The sequence below is a fragment of the Echiichthys vipera genome, assembly GCF_963691815.1.
Source record: "Echiichthys vipera genome assembly, chromosome: 8".
Lineage (NCBI taxonomy): Eukaryota > Metazoa > Chordata > Actinopteri > Perciformes > Trachinidae > Echiichthys > Echiichthys vipera.
In genome coordinates this window covers 15,226,972-15,246,459 of record NC_139833.1, presented here as the reverse complement: position 1 = coordinate 15,246,459, position 19,488 = coordinate 15,226,972, and the positions used below count along the sequence as shown (strand labels likewise).

General features: G+C 43.1%; 2 protein-coding genes across 2 annotated transcripts; one reads left to right on the top strand and one right to left on the bottom strand.

The window, feature by feature from the left end:
* On the top strand, positions 1–5,085 carry glipr2l (GLI pathogenesis-related 2, like). The gene is made up of 5 exons (XM_083917928.1): positions 1–339; positions 963–1,071; positions 2,649–2,752; positions 3,191–3,268; positions 4,418–5,085. The coding sequence occupies exons 1-5, from the start codon at positions 327–329 to the stop codon at positions 4,582–4,584; spliced, it is 471 nt and encodes a 156-aa protein (XP_083774054.1). The 5' UTR covers positions 1–326; the 3' UTR covers positions 4,585–5,085.
* A 1,360-nt stretch (positions 5,086–6,445) lies between these two features.
* nacad (NAC alpha domain containing) lies at positions 6,446–19,488 on the bottom strand. The gene is made up of 10 exons (XM_083918785.1): positions 19,283–19,488; positions 15,655–15,938; positions 10,056–15,540; positions 9,562–9,813; positions 8,544–8,635; positions 7,810–7,878; positions 7,551–7,697; positions 7,339–7,473; positions 7,120–7,242; positions 6,446–6,568 (listed from the first exon to the last, which is right to left on the bottom strand). The coding sequence occupies exons 1-10, from the start codon at positions 19,365–19,367 to the stop codon at positions 6,554–6,556; spliced, it is 6,687 nt and encodes a 2,228-aa protein (XP_083774911.1). The 5' UTR covers positions 19,368–19,488; the 3' UTR covers positions 6,446–6,553.

Below are 19,488 nucleotides of genomic sequence, written 5' to 3'. Positions count from 1 at the left end.
GTTAAATGGAGTGAAACCAAATTTGAGGAAGAAGCATGTTACGTAATGATCTCTACACCCAGAAAAACAGCTGAAGGGGAACTCACACAGCTGTTGTAAGTTCAAGGTGGAATGAGACAGGAATTGAGGGAAAGGCCCTTGAAATAAAGGCATTAGTAGCTGTTGGGAAGCATCAGCATTAGATAGACAACACAAAAGGAAGAGAGGGAGAGGGAGCAAGCAACAGAGGAAGAGAGCAGCAACAGAATACAAGACAGGGCAGAGGCAGCTTTCGTACAGTGCTAAGAGTGCCACTGATCTCACTGAAGGCTTCCTGTGTCAGCAGCATGGGAAAATCAGGTAAGTGGAAACTGCACCCTGAGAATATTAACTCGTATTGTATCAATTTAGCCTGAGTTAGAACTAGTCCCCCATGAACCCATGTGTGCATGTGCTGTCTTGTATTTGTTTGAGAGCTTTGCTATCTTAAAAGAAAGACAGAGGAAATACAAACTTGCAAAAGAAATAACTCGCTTCTTTTCCTCTTTAATGGTGCTCGCAGTGAGATTTCAAAAGAACTTTTATCTCTCCTTAGTTAAGATTCATCTGGCAGCATGCTGAGAAGATGCCTGCTGTTAGCCAGCATCATTGGTATTTGCATTGTTTGTATGTGTGGCTATTTCAATGTGCCTATTGTGTGAGCACTCGAAAAATGGTGGGCTTGTGAAAAGGCCTGTGAGTGATAGGCACCGGGGCGGGGGGCGATGTGGATGACGTTTTCTCCTCCATCATCTGTCATGAGGTTGTACTCGCTATCTGAGGTCAGTCACTCTTCAGGTGGTGAACTCACCCTTCAGCTTGAATTTGTATTCTGCAGCCTCGCACAAATCTTTATGTTGCATTATCATGTCTCCTTTGTCAATTTTCTGTCTCTCTGGCTGCTGCCTAACACTTCCTGTCTCTTTCTCCTCTCTGTCTATTAGCCTCGAAGCAGTTTTCCGAGGAGGTGCTGCGGTGCCATAATGAGTACAGGAGGAAGCACCAGGCTCCTCCAATGAAGCTGAGCAGCAAGTTGAGTAAAGAGGCTACCCGGTGAGTTAATGCAGGCGCAGAGCTAATTAGAAACCTAATTAGCAAGGACTATGCATGCCAGTCATTATCAACCTGCTCTGCATAACAGTGACGGATCCAGCTTAGTTGTCAAATTGAATAGCTACAAACTATAATAATATATTGAGGGTTTGTTTTCATTGTGATCACAAGTTATGTAGACAATTTATTGTGTTGAGTGAGTGCAAACTTGATCAGTGCTGTTAGGAAGGATAGAGGCAATAACTGCCTGGGAAGCCTGATGGTGCAACAGCAACACTGATTTGCTAAACAACCTTTTATTTTATGATGCCTGATATTGATAGCTATATTAACATTCAAAGTAAGTTAACAAATGTTTATTCCTCATTTGAATTCAATATGTCAAAATGCAAAGAATATAGCTTAAGCTATACTGCATGTCATACATTTAAACAGTCTATACCTCTGGTAATGTGGGTGTCTTTTCAATACTCTATATGCCGGTAATATCTATGGTGGTAAATATTTGGGATGAAGATAATCCACCGCATAACGCAGTACAGTTCATTTGAATGGTGTTCTTACCACTCCCACTGTGTCAACTGGGGTTTGTAAAGGCACTTACCAAAAGTATGCAACTGTTTCACTCCTGTTCAGGGGGGCATCATTCATTCATCTACAGCTGCACGTCTTTAGATTTAGAAATAAAGTTTAGATTTAGTCCAACAAAATGAGTAACAATGCTCACTGGACTTGGATAGCAGGAGTGTGTCTCTTTGTCCAAATAGAAAAGCATTATTAAATGGGGAACTAGGCCCATCTTCAAAATGTATACAGTACAAGTTATTACAAAAATACTAGTATACATGAACGTTTCTCTCACAAATCTAAAAAACTAGAGTACCAAAACTCAAATGTGTGATGTCATCACGTATAAAGCGTGGGACTGCTCCACAGACATCTCACGTTTGAGACTTACTTTACTGGTTTCTGGCTTTGAGAGAGGATAGCTCATGCTCACAAATATTAACTCATTTAACATTTAGCATTTAACATCTGTGGTGTATCCACACCACGTAGTGACAGTCTCTGTGATCACTTGGCAGTCACAAGATTGATTGTTAATACAGTTTTTTGAACAAAGACATAAAGGTAAAGGTGTTGAACCTGGTTCTTGTAGTAAATTTGTGAATTAGTGTAATAAGCACTTTGTTGATTAAAAACCTACAGCTTAGCATAGACTCCTTTGTCATTGTACAGATTGAACTGAAGCTACAGATGGTCTTTTAACCAGTAATACTATCAACCCAATTACCACAAGCAATTGTTAAAAGGAATTATATGCCTACTTTGCATATATACACCAGATTAAACCTCTGAGGTACTGTAAGGAGTTTTCACTGCTGGAGAGTAAAGAACAGCACAGTACAGCAAGCTTTTAAAAACGTGTGGGAAGCCTATATTGATGAAGTGCTATAAAGTACATGCTACTCACAGTGTCAATCTCTCTCCAGCACAGGAGTGGCTTTTGTTGCAAGATTCATAGCAAAGAGAATTTTAGCAATGCAATCAACAATTTTCTTTGTATCTGTCCACAGTTATGCTGAAAGTCTGGCCAGCACACGCATCCTGAAACACAGCGTGGAGTCCAGTAGAGGGAGCTGTGGAGAGAACTTAGCATGGGCCTCCTATGACCAATCAGGTACATATACAGTACATACTTATAGGCATGCACACATACTCAATATAGGCTACTATTTATAAAACTGATTTTGTGTTATCTGCAATCTCTTTGTGTTCCCCTGAGATACACATCCTCGTACTAGTTTTTGTCTGTGGGACTTGAAGCAGATTGTCCTACCCCGAAAGTGAACAGCTGGGATCTATTTCCCCTACACTTTGCACTGTGTTTGCAAGCTCAGACACCATGACTCACTGCAGAAATATGTCAGCGCAGGACTGTGTGATTCATGAAACATCTCATACACTGCAGATGGGTGACAAGAAAAGTGCAGCATTGTACAAGAGATTTTAGCTCCAGGGTGCACTACAATATTGCTCTCTTTCTGGTCAAAAGGTTCAACACAAGAACGATTGTCCTCGAAGTTAAGGTTGCGCTTGTTTCCCTGTGCATGTGCAGGAAAGGATGTTGCAGACCGCTGGTATGATGAAGTGAAACAGTACAACTTCAACCGTCCTGGATTCTCCTCTGGCACTGGTGAGGGTTACACATACCTCTCTCTCACTTCTTTTTATATATCAGTCAGAGTCGAACCTCCTCTGACTTACACTGTAATAACAACAAATTAGGCAAAATGACTATTTTCGATATTATATACATTATACATTTAAAATTAAAATTATACATTTTCAGATATTAATATATAAAAACCCAAATTATAATTTAGAAAAAAAGAAAACATAAGTTGATTCCCACCTCAGAAGAAAAATCAGCCGTTATTCATTTTGAAGAAAAATTAGTCAGTGTCTTCAGGTTTTGGACTGAAACAAACAATTCAAATGTGTCAATTGCTTGGGAATCTTTTGGGATATCCAAGAGATTTATCAATTAATGATAAACAGGATATTAATCAATAAAAGGCGTATTCCTAAAAGCCCTTAAATGATAAAAGATTTGTCTATCACAATAGAAAATTGGAGTACTCTTTTAAAACATTATTTTAAAGTCACATTTCAGTTTAACCGGAATGTGCTAACATCCATTAAAACATTAGTACTATGTATCATCTTATGTGTTGCTTTGTCTACTTGTCTCATCTCATTTTTCCTCAATTTTTTTGACCTAAAGCATTTCTTTCAATCTATTTCTTGCTCTTGTTCTCTTTTGTTCTCATTTTCTGTTTACTCCTCAGTTTCTTTGTCTTGGTGTCAAACCCATGCATGAGCTCAGTTGTTGTCTTTTCCCTTTTGATGTTACATCTCAGTCAATGTGTGACTGTCTGAGTTATTGACCAGCCATGGGGAAACTGAGGGGAAATCACAGTTCTCTGTATCACTCCTCAGCCCACATGTCATTTACAGTCTGGCCTAATTTCTCCAGATGGTTTCCCATAGCCTCAGACGCCAGTGTTCAACTTAATCACACACGAAGCAGATCACTCCTCGGGGCTCATCACAGTGATTCACACTAATTCATATAAAGCTGCGTTATACAGAAAGAAAGTAAGAAAGTGTACAGGGAGGTTTGGGACTGATGAGTGAGAGGAAAAGCTTCCTTCATCTGTAAATATTTAGAGGAACTGCACTCAACCATATCCTAACAGTATGTCTCACCCCTGCTTATTCTGCCTTTAATTTCTTACTGTTTTTTCTTTCTATTTTACTTCTCATGTCCCTCACTACCCAGGTCATTTCACAGCAATGGTGTGGAAGAGCACCAATAAGCTGGGTGTCGGTAAAGCCACTGCATCAGACGGTTCTTCCTTTGTGGTGGCCAGATACTTCCCCGCTGGGAATATCACTAACCAGGGACACTTTGAGAACAATGTCCTCCCGGCTAAAACCACCACTTAATGATGTCTGGATCCCCGACACTTGACTCGAGCCCAAAGGCATTTACTCAACTTTTTCCAGGAGAGTGTGAAGTTATCTGCATGCACTGCTATGAGGGATACTCAGGAGAGCACCACTTCTTGCCTAGTAGAGATCCATACTACTGTCTTGTATGGATTTTAAAAAAATGAAATGTACTGTCGGTCATTTGAAAAAGGACCTGTGTATGATATAGTGTTAATGAAAGAAGCACTTCTGTTTCACATTGCTAACAAAACATTTTTGGTGACCATTTACAATGCCTCTGACAGTATTTCATTCATTAATGCCAATACTTTTCATATTTTCACCCACTGAAATACATCATAGCCTCATATGTATTTGAATAAGAATAGGAACCACATCAGTCAAAGGGACAGGCTTTATGCATCTACACGTGGAGTCATTGCTCGTAATTTAAAGTTGATGACTCAACATGCTTGGTGTAAGTATGAGTTAATGCCACTACTTTTCAAAGCCAAACCCTGCAGTCGCTAGTATGTGTTTTTTTCTAATCAGTTTTTTACAATAAAGTTGATAAAGTCAAAAATGCATTTGGCATCTGTTCGGATACATTTGTGTCTTTGTATTTTATGTCATTATAAGAGAGTGAGAAACAGAACCAAATAAGAGTTTCATTTCATGATGACACATCCACTTATTTTGGAAAAATGTGATAACTGGGTCTGGCACTGTGCTGGCAAAGTGTTACTCTATGGATTAACATAGGAACATTTTAGACAATATTAGCAATTGTATACTTAAAGACTGATTAAAGTTGGTTTCACACCGCCATGCAGCAACTGCTCTGACAACCTACTTTCAACAGCATTTCCCAAAAAAGCAAAGGATAGTTAAAAGCGGCTTCTGCCGCCGGGTGGTTCAGTGCGGTGAACTCTGATCGGCAGAGCAATATCTGTGCGCGTTCATGTGGGCGAAAACCAATTCATACCCCTGCCGCCGTGATCAAAACCGATTCCCCTCTGCTGCCTCCCCTAATTGAAATGGCTGGAGGCAGGCAGTGTGAATGCAACTTTATGAGCTTTTTCCCCCCCTGAGGTAAGTGTTAAAGGTCTTAATAATTGTGAGAATTGCATAATCCCAAAAAATATTTAGCAGTGCAAAGGGTTTCTTTAATATCTGACGACTGCTTCTGCAGAACACGAAGACAATTATATGTAATGGTAACATTACAATGCAGCGTACTTGCAATATCTCCTTTAAAAAGCCATTATCAGAAACGATGTTTTTGTCTTACCAATCTCACCCAACACTTGGCATCTGCCACACTAATGCATGTGATGACGTTTTCTCCCTTTCACATTAAAAGCCTAATGAAAATATATTTTGACCAAATAAAGAGATTTTATTTCATATGAAGAGTTTGCGATGGAACTAAAAAAACATTTTTTATTTTTCTCAGTACTTGAAAATATAGACCTGTTAACTCTTAATATCAACATTAAAAAAAATGTTTTTAACTTTATTTTAAACTACAGTAAATTGTTGTCACTCTTTTTGGGTTACTTCTCTGTGTTGACAGTTGGTTTTGTTTACATTTGGATCACACATCTCATCGAACAATTGATGGATATAAGTATGACGTATTTCTTTAACAATTTTTGAAAGATTGACAAAATTACAACAGGAAGGGGTTGCGGTTGGTTAATAGATAGATGGGCTGATTCTAAAGATGAAGTAAAGATTTTTTTTAAAAGGCTTTGTGAATTTGCACACTATGAAGGTCTGTGCTGCTCCTTATGTTAAAAAAAAACAACATCTGCCCTCTTTTCAGAAAAAATCAATCTTGCAGTCACAGCCCACGTTGGAACAGACTTTATTTAGCAGATATTGGGGATGCAACATACAGTAGCAGCAATACAGAAGAGTCAGTGGCGTTTAGGCTTTATAGGCTGGAGGAGGGGGTCCGGAGTGAAATCCTCCTCACCACTCACATGGTCAGCTCCTATATCGACGAGGGAGAGAAAGACGCCAGACACAGATAGAGAAAAGCAATTCAAGATTTGGTAAAAATGAAACAGTGAAAACTGTGAATAAATCAAATTGAGATGAACACAAAACAATAACATTGCAATTCATTAAATTAGAATAGGCTACAAGATAGTCTCTTCCCTACCTTCAACTTGCTCCCCACCATCAAGAAAAATATCAACTGCGTCACTTAAACAACTCTGTGATCTCAGTGTTAGTTGTTGCTGCCATCTAGTGAGCATCAAACTGCACTGATGGCCTACAGAACTGTAGAGGTTGCTCAGTTACTGGGGAGAAACTCTACTTGTCATTTGTCCTTTGCTCTTTCTCCTTTACTCCACCCCCCTCCTCCATGCACTGGCTATGACTCATTATTCTGTTCACCATCTGCCCTCCCTCTACCCTCTCACTCTTCCTTCTCTCTCACTAACCCCCCCCCCACACACACACACACACAGACACACACACACACACACACACACACACACCCCACACCCCACACCCCTCCTCATTCTTGCTCCTCACCATGATAGCATTCACAATGTCGTTCTTGTTGTGTTTCAGTGCACGGACGGCCTTGGCTCTTGACACATTGGCCTGAGCCATCACCAGCTCGATATCCCTCTGCTCAAGACCTCCCTCATCCACCTGAATAGAAAGACAGAAAAAGAGATTACATAAAAGATTTCAAAGACGGCTACAACTTGTTCGGTATTCAGAAATAATACTTTAGAGATAAAGTACCTCTTCTTCCTCCTCTTCACTCTCTTCCTTGATGGTGAGGCTGGGTGGGACAGGTGGGGCCAAGGGAGAAGAGGTCACAGGCACCTTGAATTTCTCTGCGGCTGCTTTGTGAGCCTGCTGAGATAGGTCCTCAATCTGAGGAGAGGTCAAGAGGCATTACAAAACATGTACTGAAGCTTGAATATCTAAGAAAGAAAGAAAGAAAGACTTACCTTCGCCTCTCCAAATACAATGTAAATGTCAGATGCAGGGCTTTTGAACACATCTGGTCTGCTGATGACAAACAAAATACTCTTGGACTTCCTAATGGTGATTCTGGTCACACCGTGGACTGGCTTCAGACCAAGTTTAGACATGGCCTACATACACACACAGAAGCCAAGAGAGTGAGAAAGAAAGACAAAATAATACAAATGAGTGTCATATACACTCCACTTCATTAACTAATATATTTTTTTCAGCCAGTCTGACCTTGCGGGCCTTCTTCTCACTGCGGCTCTGTTTTGGTCTGTTTAGTCCTTCATCAGCAAAGGAGATGGACTGTAGGAAAAAAAAACAATTTTTCTTTACTGTACTGTTTAATGTGCTAATTTGCCATATGTGAATTTTGCAAATATCACCAAATGTGACTCATCACGTACCGCAGTTTTCCCTATTTTAGTTGCTATTTTACTGAAAACAGACAGTTTCGTTTTCTCTTGCACAAACAGGAAGCAACACATTTTATGCAGATAGCAACACTAATAACAGTAATTTGCTTAAAGTACAAAATGCAAAAATCATAACTAGCATTAGCCACTATTGCTAAATATAGAAAAGATTGCTTCAGCGACTGAAAATATAAAGCAGTTCCGGCAATAGCAGGCTACCCCTGGGAAAAGCATGTATGACTCTACAGTCTAAATAATGTTTAGTATTCTCCTCAGATTTAATTCTAATTTGTGATGTCAGGATCTCTGCATAACACACTTTATGGGTTTCAGGCTGTGTAAGCAAACAGTTTCCCCCTGATTAGAACAGCATTGTCAGGATCTTGTGGAAGAAGTATTATGTGTTTCAAGTTTTAGAAAATCTATCTAACTTTGCCTCTCTTGCATGCTTTACTTACAAAAGTGGTTAAAATATAAATAAAAAATATATAAAAGATATGGGTAACTGAGAACAGGAAAAGATGGTTTCCAATAGAGCAGCATGACTAGACTCACCTGGGGCTCAGATGGTCTCAGTGTTTCTGGCTCCTCTAGCTCAGGCACTGACCCTTCACTCTCAGACTCATTACAGGAAGCTAGTATGGAACCTACACAAGAGCATATCCAATGCACAATCAAGTAAATGTAAGTGAAGGGAATTGTATACTTATTTCCATAGAAACTAATCACCATAGTAGAAAAAATAAGGACCTTGGTGACTCTCGTCTAATTAGTGCTATGCTTATGAATAGGGTTCATTAAAACATTTTTTAAATCAATTGAATTAGCCTACGGAAAACACATTTCATTATATCTCCATACTATGTGACTTTTATATTACCGTATTTTCCGCACTATAAAGCACACCACATTATAAGGCGCACCTTCAATGAATGGCTTATTTTGAAACTTTTTTCATATATAAGGCATTATAAGGCGCATAGAATAGATGCTACAGTCGAGGCTGGGGTTACGTTATGCATCCATTAGATGGAGCTTAGCTAAAGGGAATGTCAACAAAGCACCATTGATTCGTTAATGTTAAACTCTCTCGCTGCTGCTCTATTCCCGTGTTCTACTGCGTGACTAATCGCCTTGAATTTAAACTCTGCGTCGTAAGCGTGTCTCTTAATAGGAGCCATTTTTACACAAACACACAAATGGAAATGAAACGGCACGCTTCGCGCAGTCATATATCTCAACATGCACCGCGCATTACTTCTTCTATGGGGAAAAATAGAGTCGTGGCTGCTTACCATAGTTGCGAGACCTGTTGTGGCTCAATATTGTTCCATATATAAGGCGCACTGGATTATAAGGCGCACTGTCGGCTTTTGAGAAATTTGAAGGTTTTTAGGTGCGCCTTATAGTGCGGAAAATACGGTACATGCAATCCATTAATAGCAACAACAATGCACTCTTCATCCATAAATCAAACAGTGAAGTATATAATGCAGAAGATGTACACCTCATGTGATGCGGTGTATGTCATAAAAGCATAGAAGAATGAATCTTAAAGGTCAAGACAACTCACAATTGTTTTTAAAGGATAAGTCGATTTCTTCTGCAGTCTTGTGGCTGTGGTTGATTGGACAGCCTGGCTGTCTGTCGAATATTTGGTGGGCAGAGAAAGGCTGTATTTCCCGCTGATTGGATTGACCAGATTCCCTCTGCATGGCTCCATTTCTGTTTCCTGCTATCCCTCTGGGCTGGGCTGATCTGTGACCACGTTGAGGCAGTCCACCATCATCCTCGCTGTCTGTCTCCTCCTCAGCCAAACTGGGACCTTATAGAGTGCACATAAATTTATCATGCTAGTATTAGTAAGCTCACATTAGCCCCTGTTGGAACAAACTTTATGCTTCTTTTTCATGACTTAAAAAAAAACAAATCAGGAGAATATAGTGGCCATTTTTCCTTTTGATAATAACTTGCAAAGTGTCCTTTCACTGTTGCCAGAATTGACTGTAACCTTGAGGTATATTGTGCTGTGCTATCAATCTAACAAGCCATAATTTCTATACTCACCTCTGCACCTGTCTTGTGTGGTCCATGTGCAACCTTGCTTGATTTGTTTGTGAGGCTTGGTGTTGAGATTAGGCTGAGATTGGGGATGGGAAATGGAGTCTGGAACAAATGCTGAGTCTAGAGTCTCAGGTGCAGGGAAAGATGACTCCTGGGTAGGCTGGGATAGGCTTAACAGCATGGCAGTGGAGAATGAGGATGAAGAGACACTTGTGGTAGACGTAGTTGGTGCAGAAAGGACAACAGTGACCTCTTGGAGGTTGTTGAGGGGAAAGAATTGGGAATCAGAGGCTTGTTGTGTTGTTGGGGAGGTAGAGCAAAGTGTAGGGGTGGTGGGGCACATGGACAGTGAAGGCTGTTGCTGGGCTGGGATGACAGGTTGGGATTCCTGCACAGGGGTGGGAAGATCATCCTCTGGCTCTGTTGAGGCACATGGTAGAGGAGACGAAGAGGAAACAGGAGACGGTGAGAAAGACATTGGAGTCAGAGCATATGGTATGGTGTCATGGGTAGGTGGGCTGTGGCTAGTATCTATGTTGTTGTCATTAATATCCACTGTCATTTCTCTCTGGCTATCAGATAATGGTCTGTTATCAAGCACTTCCTGTTTCTGATGTAATTCTTGGTTCATTGCCAACACAACATTGAGGTTGTCTGGGGAATGTGTGGTAGAAGTGTAGTATCCATGACTAGGACTTCTGACCTCAGGACTGGGACTGTTATCTGCCTCAACCTGTGAACCAAATTTAGCTTTGTCTGTCCCACATGTCCTCTGTTGACAGTCAGACGATGAAGACTTGTTGTCTGCCTTTCGGCCTGTCTTGGTTTTAGAATTGTCTGCGCCCCCCTTTGACCATCCATCTGCTGTTGTATTTAATGAAACAGGGGGTTTCTTTGGATCATCAACAGATTCAGGGCTAGAGTCATCGTGACTACTTGTCTGGGATGCCCTGTGTTTGTTCTGCTTCCCTCTCCTCCCTTTCTTAGCAGCAATTGGTTTATCTGTGCAAAGATTTGCTTTAGGGGTGTGACCTACAGTGTCTGCGCCACTCTGTGCAGGAGAAGTTTTTCTTTCCTTTTTGTTCCTATCTTTCTCCTCAGCTCTCTTTTTTGCTTTCTTTCCCAGTTTTTTCCCCTCATCAGCTTCCCCTGAGTTACTAACAGCACACTGCTGTCCTCTGAAGGCATCTTTAGTCTTTGGTTCATCAACAAGTCTGTCAGTCACAGGACTGCCATCACCTTTTCTTTGGCCTTCAGTCTGAGCCCCCACCATGTCTGATTCTGACTTAGAACCAGTGTTTTCCACCTTGTCTTGACAAGCTCTGCTTGGTCTGAATTCATTAGTTTTGCATTTAGGAGTAAAGGAACCAAAGGATCCGTGTGGCAAAGAAAATGCTGTCTCTGGAGCGACTGCCTGACAGTCTGGACTAGTATGACATATTGACTTGGCTTTATCTCTTGGTGAACTGAGATGCTGGTTTGTTACAGCTTTGTCCTCATGCCTTTCAACAAATGGCAATGAGATGCTACAGGCACCTTGCTTTAAGGATAGTGCCTGTGTTGCGTCACATGCCTGTTTTATGGAGCTGTGTTTTTGATCCTCTTTGTCCGGAATTGTGTCAGAAATCTGAGGCGGCATCTCCTCAAGTGGAATATTAGACACTGAGTCTCTAACAGTGACACTCAAACTCTGGGGTCTCACTTCCTCCGATAGAGCATTCAGACTTTCACACATGGCTACTTCCAAGGAGTCAAAGGCAGAGTCATTGTTATTGTTAGAATTCTTCCAAGTGTCTTGTATTTGTATGTGTGTGTTATCTCCATCATTGTCTGGATTTAAATTACTGACATCATCCTCTGGGAATCTGGAGCTTCCATCCTCCCCTCCACCTGCCTCTGAGATCTCCTCAATAGACTTCCAGCAAGCCAAGTTGGACTCAGAGGCTCCCTCTCCTATCAATCCATCATCCGCCATCCGGTCCCTCTTTCCACCCAGGCTGTTGTTATCTTCCTCATCCAGAACAGAACCAAAAACATTGTCATAATTTTCGCACACTTCACTGCTCACATTAGGAACCACGGCTGCCTGTGTGCCCTGGCCCTCTGTGTTACACATGAGCAGGCCCTCCGCCTCTAACTCATACCTCTTCCCCAGAGACACAGAGAGAGACTCCCCTGCTCCCCAGACACCAAACTCAGCCCCTGATCCTAATCTCAGACCGAATCCCAGCCCCATCCTGTCATTACACCAACCCCCAGCCCCAGAGCATATCTCCCTGCTCCCTCCCCTGCTGTCTGTCTCTGAGTTTTCCCTTTTTGGTGAGATGGCAAGGGGGGAGTGTGGGGATCCAACAGCCCCCAGCACCCCCTCGTCAGTACTCAGAGTATTTTCTCTCAGGTTCTCCTGGGCAGAGTCACCAGTCAGGGTCAGATTGTCAGCAAGTTCTGAGATGACCTCTGGAAAGGCAGAAACAGGGATATTACTGGGGCTGGGACTAGGGTCTTTGGGGCAGGAGAGAAGAAGAACCCCCTTATTCAAGTCATTGGTCACAGAATCAATGCTTCTACGCTCCACACTGATAGACTCAGCTGAGGTGTTCCCATTCCTCTGGTCAAGCTCAATGTCAGATTCCCTGTGAATACTGGTCCTACATGTGGCCTCTGTCCCTCCAGGCACAACTGTTTTATTTGAGAAAGACTTTGATAATACAATTCTACTTGCTCCTACAGCCCTGTGGCTTTCTGGCTGATAATGACGAGGCTTGATGAGTAATTTGAAAGAATCTCTTTCCAGTTCTGCTGTGGTTTCTTCCACTGAATAAGGATTGCTTTCTTGTAAATCATCATTTTTCATCTGGGGATTTTCCTCAGCCAATTCTTCCGGAAGAACTGAACTATTAAGGTCTGTCATCTCCTGCGCAGAAGCAGCAGAAAGCTGAAACTCAGTAGCGGGGTCAGGTGGAGCATGAATGACCACAGGAGTGGTAGAAGAGTTAAAATGAGAGCTGTTTTTAGACTGCTCAAGAGTGTTAGAAGGGATATCCGTCATCTCACTCTCGCTCCAACTCTTGTCCAGGTTGCTGGAGGACTCTGGTTGACAAGAAATTGCTTCTGAAGGACTGGATGGTTTCTGCTGATCTACTGGTCTGTCTGTGCTCACTTCAGTGTGCAAAGGTTTTGTCTGACCTATTCTGCTGGTACATTCTATTTCAGGGTCTGACTGGGGTTTAAGGGGTGTAGGCTCATCCAGGGGTGGAGGTTGATCCAGAGCAATGGCTTCAGAGAGACCGGTGGTTTCGGGGTGATCCACAAGTTTGTCTGTGCTCAGTTGTGTGTGCAAAAGTTCAGTTTGACCGGTTCCAGTGGTAGGACCCTGTTCAGGTTCTGTCTGGACTTCTGATAGATCAAGCATGTCCATTGGTGTTGGTTCTAGTGATTGTGCATGCCTCTCAGTGCTGTATAGACGTTCGTCTTTCTCTCCGTTATAGGAGGCAGAATCTAATGAGTCATCTGTATCGTCTTGGAAACAGAAGGATTCATCCAACCCCTCATTGATGGATGTCTCTGAAAGTGAATGAAGGAAGGATGCTGAGCTGTCCTCCTCTGCAGGATCCTTCACTGCTTTGTGATCACACTTCTCATCGTCCTCTCCCTGCTCTTGTTCTTCTTCCTCTCCCTCCTCTTCTACTACTTTCACCTCTACCGTGGCTTCCTCATCTGCCTCATCATGCCCGTCACAGTCATCATCTTCATGATTTTTATCATCATCATCATCATCATCATCATCATCATCATCATCATCATCATCATCATCATCATCATCATCACCGTCAGCAGTGCCATTAGCATTGCCACCACCACCATCTTCATAGTTATAATCATCATCATCATCCTCTTCATCATCATCATCTTCGACATCTGCCTCCTCCTCTCCTGCTGCATATGCATTAACATCATTTCCTTCATTTCTGTCATTGCCTTCTCCAATATCATTCTCATCCTCTGTGGGGAAGAGGGTGATTTCCATTGAATCAGCCTTAAAGATAAGGCTGGTGTGGAGGGGAAAGGAAATGAGGGAGGCAGGGATCATCCTTTCCTCCTCTGGTATATCATCACCACAGGCTGCGTGGGAGAACATGAAGGAAGCAGGGTCGAACCTACCAAAAGCCCCAGGACAGAAGGCGTCCAGAGGGCTGATAGGGGAGTCTGGGCTAATGCTAGATGAGGCCATGGTCATGCTCTCTGTGTCAGGAGTCAAGGCAGTGGAAGGAAGTTCTGGGAGGTCATCCATCTGTCCATAATGTTCCTCTGATATACATGCCTCCAGTTGCAGTTTCAGGCCCGTCTGCATAGGTCTAGAGTACTCTACTCTCCCTGCACCAGCCTCTTCCAGTGGGCAAAGTGAGTTTTCAGACTCTCCCCCATCTTCCTGGGAGTCACTGCTACGACTGCTACTGCTCCTTAGAGGGGACGTATCATCGGTCACCCAGCAAGGACGACAACTTTCTCTGGAAACCTTTATCTCTTCCCCTTTTAGAGACTCTTCCTCCTCAAGGATCACTGTCCCTGTTATACCCATCCGTGAATTCAGGACAAAATCCTCAGGACGGTACAGACAGAAATCTCCTGCCCTTTCCTCCTCCCGTTCTGGACCTGCTCGTCCCTTTTCTTCCCCCACTTCATCTCCAATCTCTGATAAGGAGCCCACAAAGCAGGCAGGGGCCTCCTGTGCTTCTTCTGTGAGGAGCAGGTTTGGAGAAGTGGAGGGGGAGGTGGAAGATGTGTAAGAGGAGGTCCAGCTACCCCCCTCTGCTGTGATATAAGAGCCAGAGGGAGAGGTGAGAGGGGAACAGAGGTCCTCACTGTCTGAGGGAGAGCCAGGGGAGAGTGGGCTGGCTGGAGAACCAGGATATGAATGATGTTTAAGGTGCGAAGTGCGGGAAGCCATCTTGATTGGGGTGGAAGGAGCGGTATAATATAGGTCAGGGTCAAGAGATGAGGGAACACCCACTCGTAGTGGGTCGACAGCATAGGCTGGCTCAGAGAAGGACAAAGCAACTGGACAGACTAGCTCAGAAAAAGAAAGGGAAGGCACTTCTTCTTGAGAAAGGATTTGACCCTCTTCCTGGTTGTCTTTCAAATGGGAATCTGCTGTGATTGGCTCTGGGGAGGAGATTGGGGAGGGGGTCTGAGAAGGGGAAGGGAGTGTGGTTGGGGGCTGCACAGGGTATTTTTGCTGCTCCTGTTGTTTTGGGGGGGTTTGGGCTTCCTCTTTGCTGATTTCTAGCTGGGTCTCTTTTGTTTGTGAATGAGGACCGGAAAAGCTTGGAATAGCAGGCAAAGGGATAGCCTGACCACTTGGCTTAACCAGAGGTTTCCTATTCTGGATCTCCGTTGTTTTGAGCAGCGTCTCTTGACCCATCACAACCCTTGCATCAATGGTCTGTGGCTCTTGATAGTCACTCTCCACTTCAGAACCAGTCAGGACCTGGGAAAACCAGATTTTACATATATAATAAAGTTCATATCAGTAAAGCAATAAAAATGTGTCTGGTAGCATATCTGCTGTAAAACTGCATGCTCATACACACAAAACACACACCTTGATTCTCTCCATCTTGACAGGAACATGGCGACCACATGGTCCATGACCACCTAACTTTCCAGACAGTCTGGGTGTGTTATTGCGATGGTCAGAGCCTTCAGGTTGAGGTCTTGGAGTACCAGAGGAGCTAGGTGTTACATGAAATAGCCGTGGTCCAAATGGAGAAGTGCATGCTGGGAGTAGCTTCTGAGGTGTACTGGGAGATGGGCTAGAACCACTGTCACTGGGGGAGGAGCCACTGTCACTAGGGGTGGAGTCAGTAGACGGGTGTCTGGTCATGTCTGAAAAAACAGGAAACGCAATACAAAAAAAAAGTATAAATAAAGGGAAGGAGCAGTTGCATCAACATGTTGACTTAAGGAAACTGTCTTGGAAAGATTTATAGTCATTTTTTACTGTGGTAGGAATTAACAAAGAAATGAGATCAATCAAGCTGAATGGTACTGTCGTGGTACTGAATTATCTCAGTACCACGACACTAGACATGATGTGAAAGGCTAGACTCTTTATCGCTTCGAGTGAACTTTACTTTTCCTTTCCACACACTGAGAGAGCTCCAAAAATGTCACCAAAATGCCAGTCAATTGATAAACCATCCCTCAGCTCTGGCTGTTACTCTGACACTGCAAATGGGAAAGGAGAACAAAACAATAACCAAGGCTGAAACATAGACAGATATTAGCAGGCTGTTGGATGTTATTTTTTAAATGGGATTCATCATGCATGCACCATAAGGCTGAAGTGGAAAACAGTGCTTCTTTAGATACACTACCGTATCTTACTATTCTTCTTCAAGTTTTTCTATCTCTCTTTCTCTTTCTGTATTAACATGCACAATTGCACAATTGTCCAGAGGCAAAAGGAACTGTCATTAAATGACGTGTTCTATGTCCTCTTGTCCTTCTAGACCATGCTATCATCTTCATAACTGTCATCAGGAATGGAGAAATCACTGAGATGAAATGACAGGATGAGAAAGAAAATGGGGTCAGGGGTGAGTAGAGGGAGTCTTGTGCATGAGCAAACTAGGGAAACCAAATGAGAGGTGGAGCTGGAATCAGTTCCAGTGTTTGTCTTTAATGGTTTTGTTATGTCAGATTAGCATAACACAAAACTATATATTTACTGAAACATCCCTAAAGGATGTAATGTAAGCTCTATAGCACATATAGATGGAACAGAACACTCACTTGCTCTCTTAACTGGCCCATTGGTGACCTCAATCCACATGCTGATTGGCCATTATAACACACAAGTGGCCCAGCTCAGTGCCAGCCACAAACACCCCCCAAGCACGCACACGCACGCACACGCACACACACACACACGCATGCACACACACACACACACACACACACACACACACACACACACACACACACACACACACTTGCTCTGCCAGGAACCCAGATATCACTTACTAATTCACTCTCTGTTCTGTCTGTATCCTGTCCTTTGTCTCAATCCCTGAAAATTCACTGAGAGTTTTTGTATCCTCTGTGCAGCCCTGTTTTATACAGGAATATATAGCTGCTTCTCCTTGTTTAACTTTTAGTTGTGACCCTTCTCGCCTCCATGTTCTTTTTATCTCCTCCCATGCTGCTCTCCTGCCCTGCCTGTAGTAGTGGTAGATGCAATCATCAGCCCCCAATAATAATCTAATTCAATAATCTAAGTCTGTTTGTGTGCTTGCTGAGTCATGCATCAGAGACTGAAACCTGCCACTAATAAAAAAAGATGCACTGTTAAGCATGGACAAAAGACAACTCCTGATATGTTTATACTGTATATATGTCTAATACGGTAAATGGCATGTGCTTTTTTTCCTCTTGCATGGCCTAATAAAAAGCATTTATAGCTTCAGTGGCCATATGCACAGACAAACAAACAAAGATGATTCATCTATATCTGACTTATAGAAAATCAAGCTAAACACAAACAACCACATAGAATACATTCAGAAATACTGTGTTTTTCTCCCTTTAATCCTAGGCATTGGAATCACAATCAAATGTAAGAACAGCACACTGTTGAAGCTACTGTTTTGCTAGGTTGCTAAAGGAGCCAGTGACATGTATTATTCCTGATAGTATAACTGTCAGTCTGCAGATTCACTGCTGCAAATAGTCTGCGGATGTGTGCATCTTTTCCCCTCCGTGGCTCAGCCTGCAAGTCTCTTCTGAAAGGACACAATGAATTCAAGCACCAGGCTTGCAGTACGAGGAGCAGGCCGCAGCAAGCCGAGTAGACTGGAGCTGCGTCACAGAGGCTGCAGCGCTGGTCTGTCAGTCCCAAGGGGAGCCTCGATTTCATCTCCTCCTCAAATTTAGCCTTGAAGAGGAGACACCCCAATAGTCTCATACGCTTCTTTGTAATACCCCATAAAACCCCATCTTACGTCAGAATCGATCCTCTTACCTCTCCTGCTAGAATACAAGTTGTAACTAGAGCAGCCACCAATTCTCTCTCCTCCCTCCCCTCCCTAGATTTAGGCCAAGAAAGCTTAAAATAATTTCAAGCCTAAGAACAGATCAGGGAAAGGATGGAGTTAAAGCAGAAACATTTTCAAAAATAGCAAACCACTATAAACTACTTCCAGCAGAGAGGAGGAAGGCAGTTTCTGTAATAGCCATTAGAGTTATCCATCATAACTTTCAGACGTTTACAACAGTATACACTGTACTCACGAAAGCTACACTGTGTGCAATAACTTTAAGAGATAGGGTAGTCAAAAGACTTGGTTCCAGTGTTGCCATTCTTACTCTGGCCATTATTGCCTGCCTGTAATTAAGGTAACAATAATATGATTCTATCTAAAATGTACCCTCTCAATCTCTCATCTCTGTCTCTCTCACTGTTCTCATCTTTCTTTAATGACTTAATTTCATGAATTCACAATGTCAGATTCACAGCAGCAACATGAGCAATAGCTGACGAGATTTTTAGAAGTGCAATTGTGCTTGTGTTTGTGTGGTGCCACAGAGAGCTGTGTCATGTTCCTGCTATGGCTGGGAGGTGGGGGAGAAGGGAGGAGCCACTCTAAGCTCACATCTTACAAAATTGATGGAGAGATGTGGATGCAGATGGGGTGGCGCCGAGGCTAAGGATGTGACACTGGGACGAGGGTGAGGGTGGGGAAGATGGGGCGGGGGTTCTGATGAGGATGGGGGCTGAAGGGAGGGCGAATAGACAAAGCTTTTGGAAGTCAGTCATATAGACGAGAGATTGTTAATAAGTTAGGACTATGAGAAGTGCACAGAGGTGTGCTAGGAGTTAACTGTTCTGAGGTGGAGGGTTCAGAGAGCTGGGTGCCGGGGGGGGGCAACATGCAGTTTAGTAAGGGAGCGAACATGCAGCTGAATTACAGCTTACTCAGCGACAGAAATGACCCCACATGGCAGTTACAAGTCTCCTACACTTTCACTAGCCCAGTAGTCTATATCTACCATACAATTTGTCTTGCTACCGCTCCCCATCCGGCCCCATTCTACTTAACACTATCTACTTGCTCTGTACTACCCTGATCCTCTCTTTTCAAATGATGTCCTTGTCTCTGTCTCCGATCACATCTACCTGCTTAATTTCCTCATTCTCCCTTCTCCATCCCCAGCCCCAGATGTCTTACCTGGTCCAGGAAGCCCTGTCTCCTCAGCTCCCTGCTCTGGACGTTTATCCGTGGGGATAGATCTATGAGAGCTCTCCCCCGGCATGCTTCTCGCTGGCTCTCCTTGGCTCTGACGCAACAATAAACCATACAGCCAGAACAGACAAGGTGAACAGCGAGAGTGAGTGAGAGAGTGCGATTGGAGAGGCAGAAAGAAGAGGAAGGGG

What these genes read in the sequence shown, in the direction of transcription:
- nacad (XM_083918785.1), bottom strand. Translation starts at nt 19,367, where the DNA reads ATGCCGGGGGAGAGCTCTCATAGATCTATCCCCACGGATAAACGTCCA. An exon ending in TCAAGATGGAGAGAATCAAG is followed by an intron (nt 15,541 to 15,654) that starts GTGTGTGTTTTG and finishes TGGTTTTCCCAG; the next exon opens with GTCCTGACTGGTTCTGAAGT. An exon ending in CTTATCCTTTAAAAACAATT is followed by an intron (nt 8,636 to 9,561) that starts GTGAGTTGTCTT and finishes GCTCTTGTGTAG; the next exon opens with GTTCCATACTAGCTTCCTGT.
- glipr2l (XM_083917928.1), top strand. An exon ending in TTGAGTAAAGAGGCTACCCG is followed by an intron (nt 1,072 to 2,648) that starts GTGAGTTAATGC and finishes ATCTGTCCACAG; the next exon opens with TTATGCTGAAAGTCTGGCCA. An exon ending in TGGATTCTCCTCTGGCACTG is followed by an intron (nt 3,269 to 4,417) that starts GTGAGGGTTACA and finishes CTCACTACCCAG; the next exon opens with GTCATTTCACAGCAATGGTG.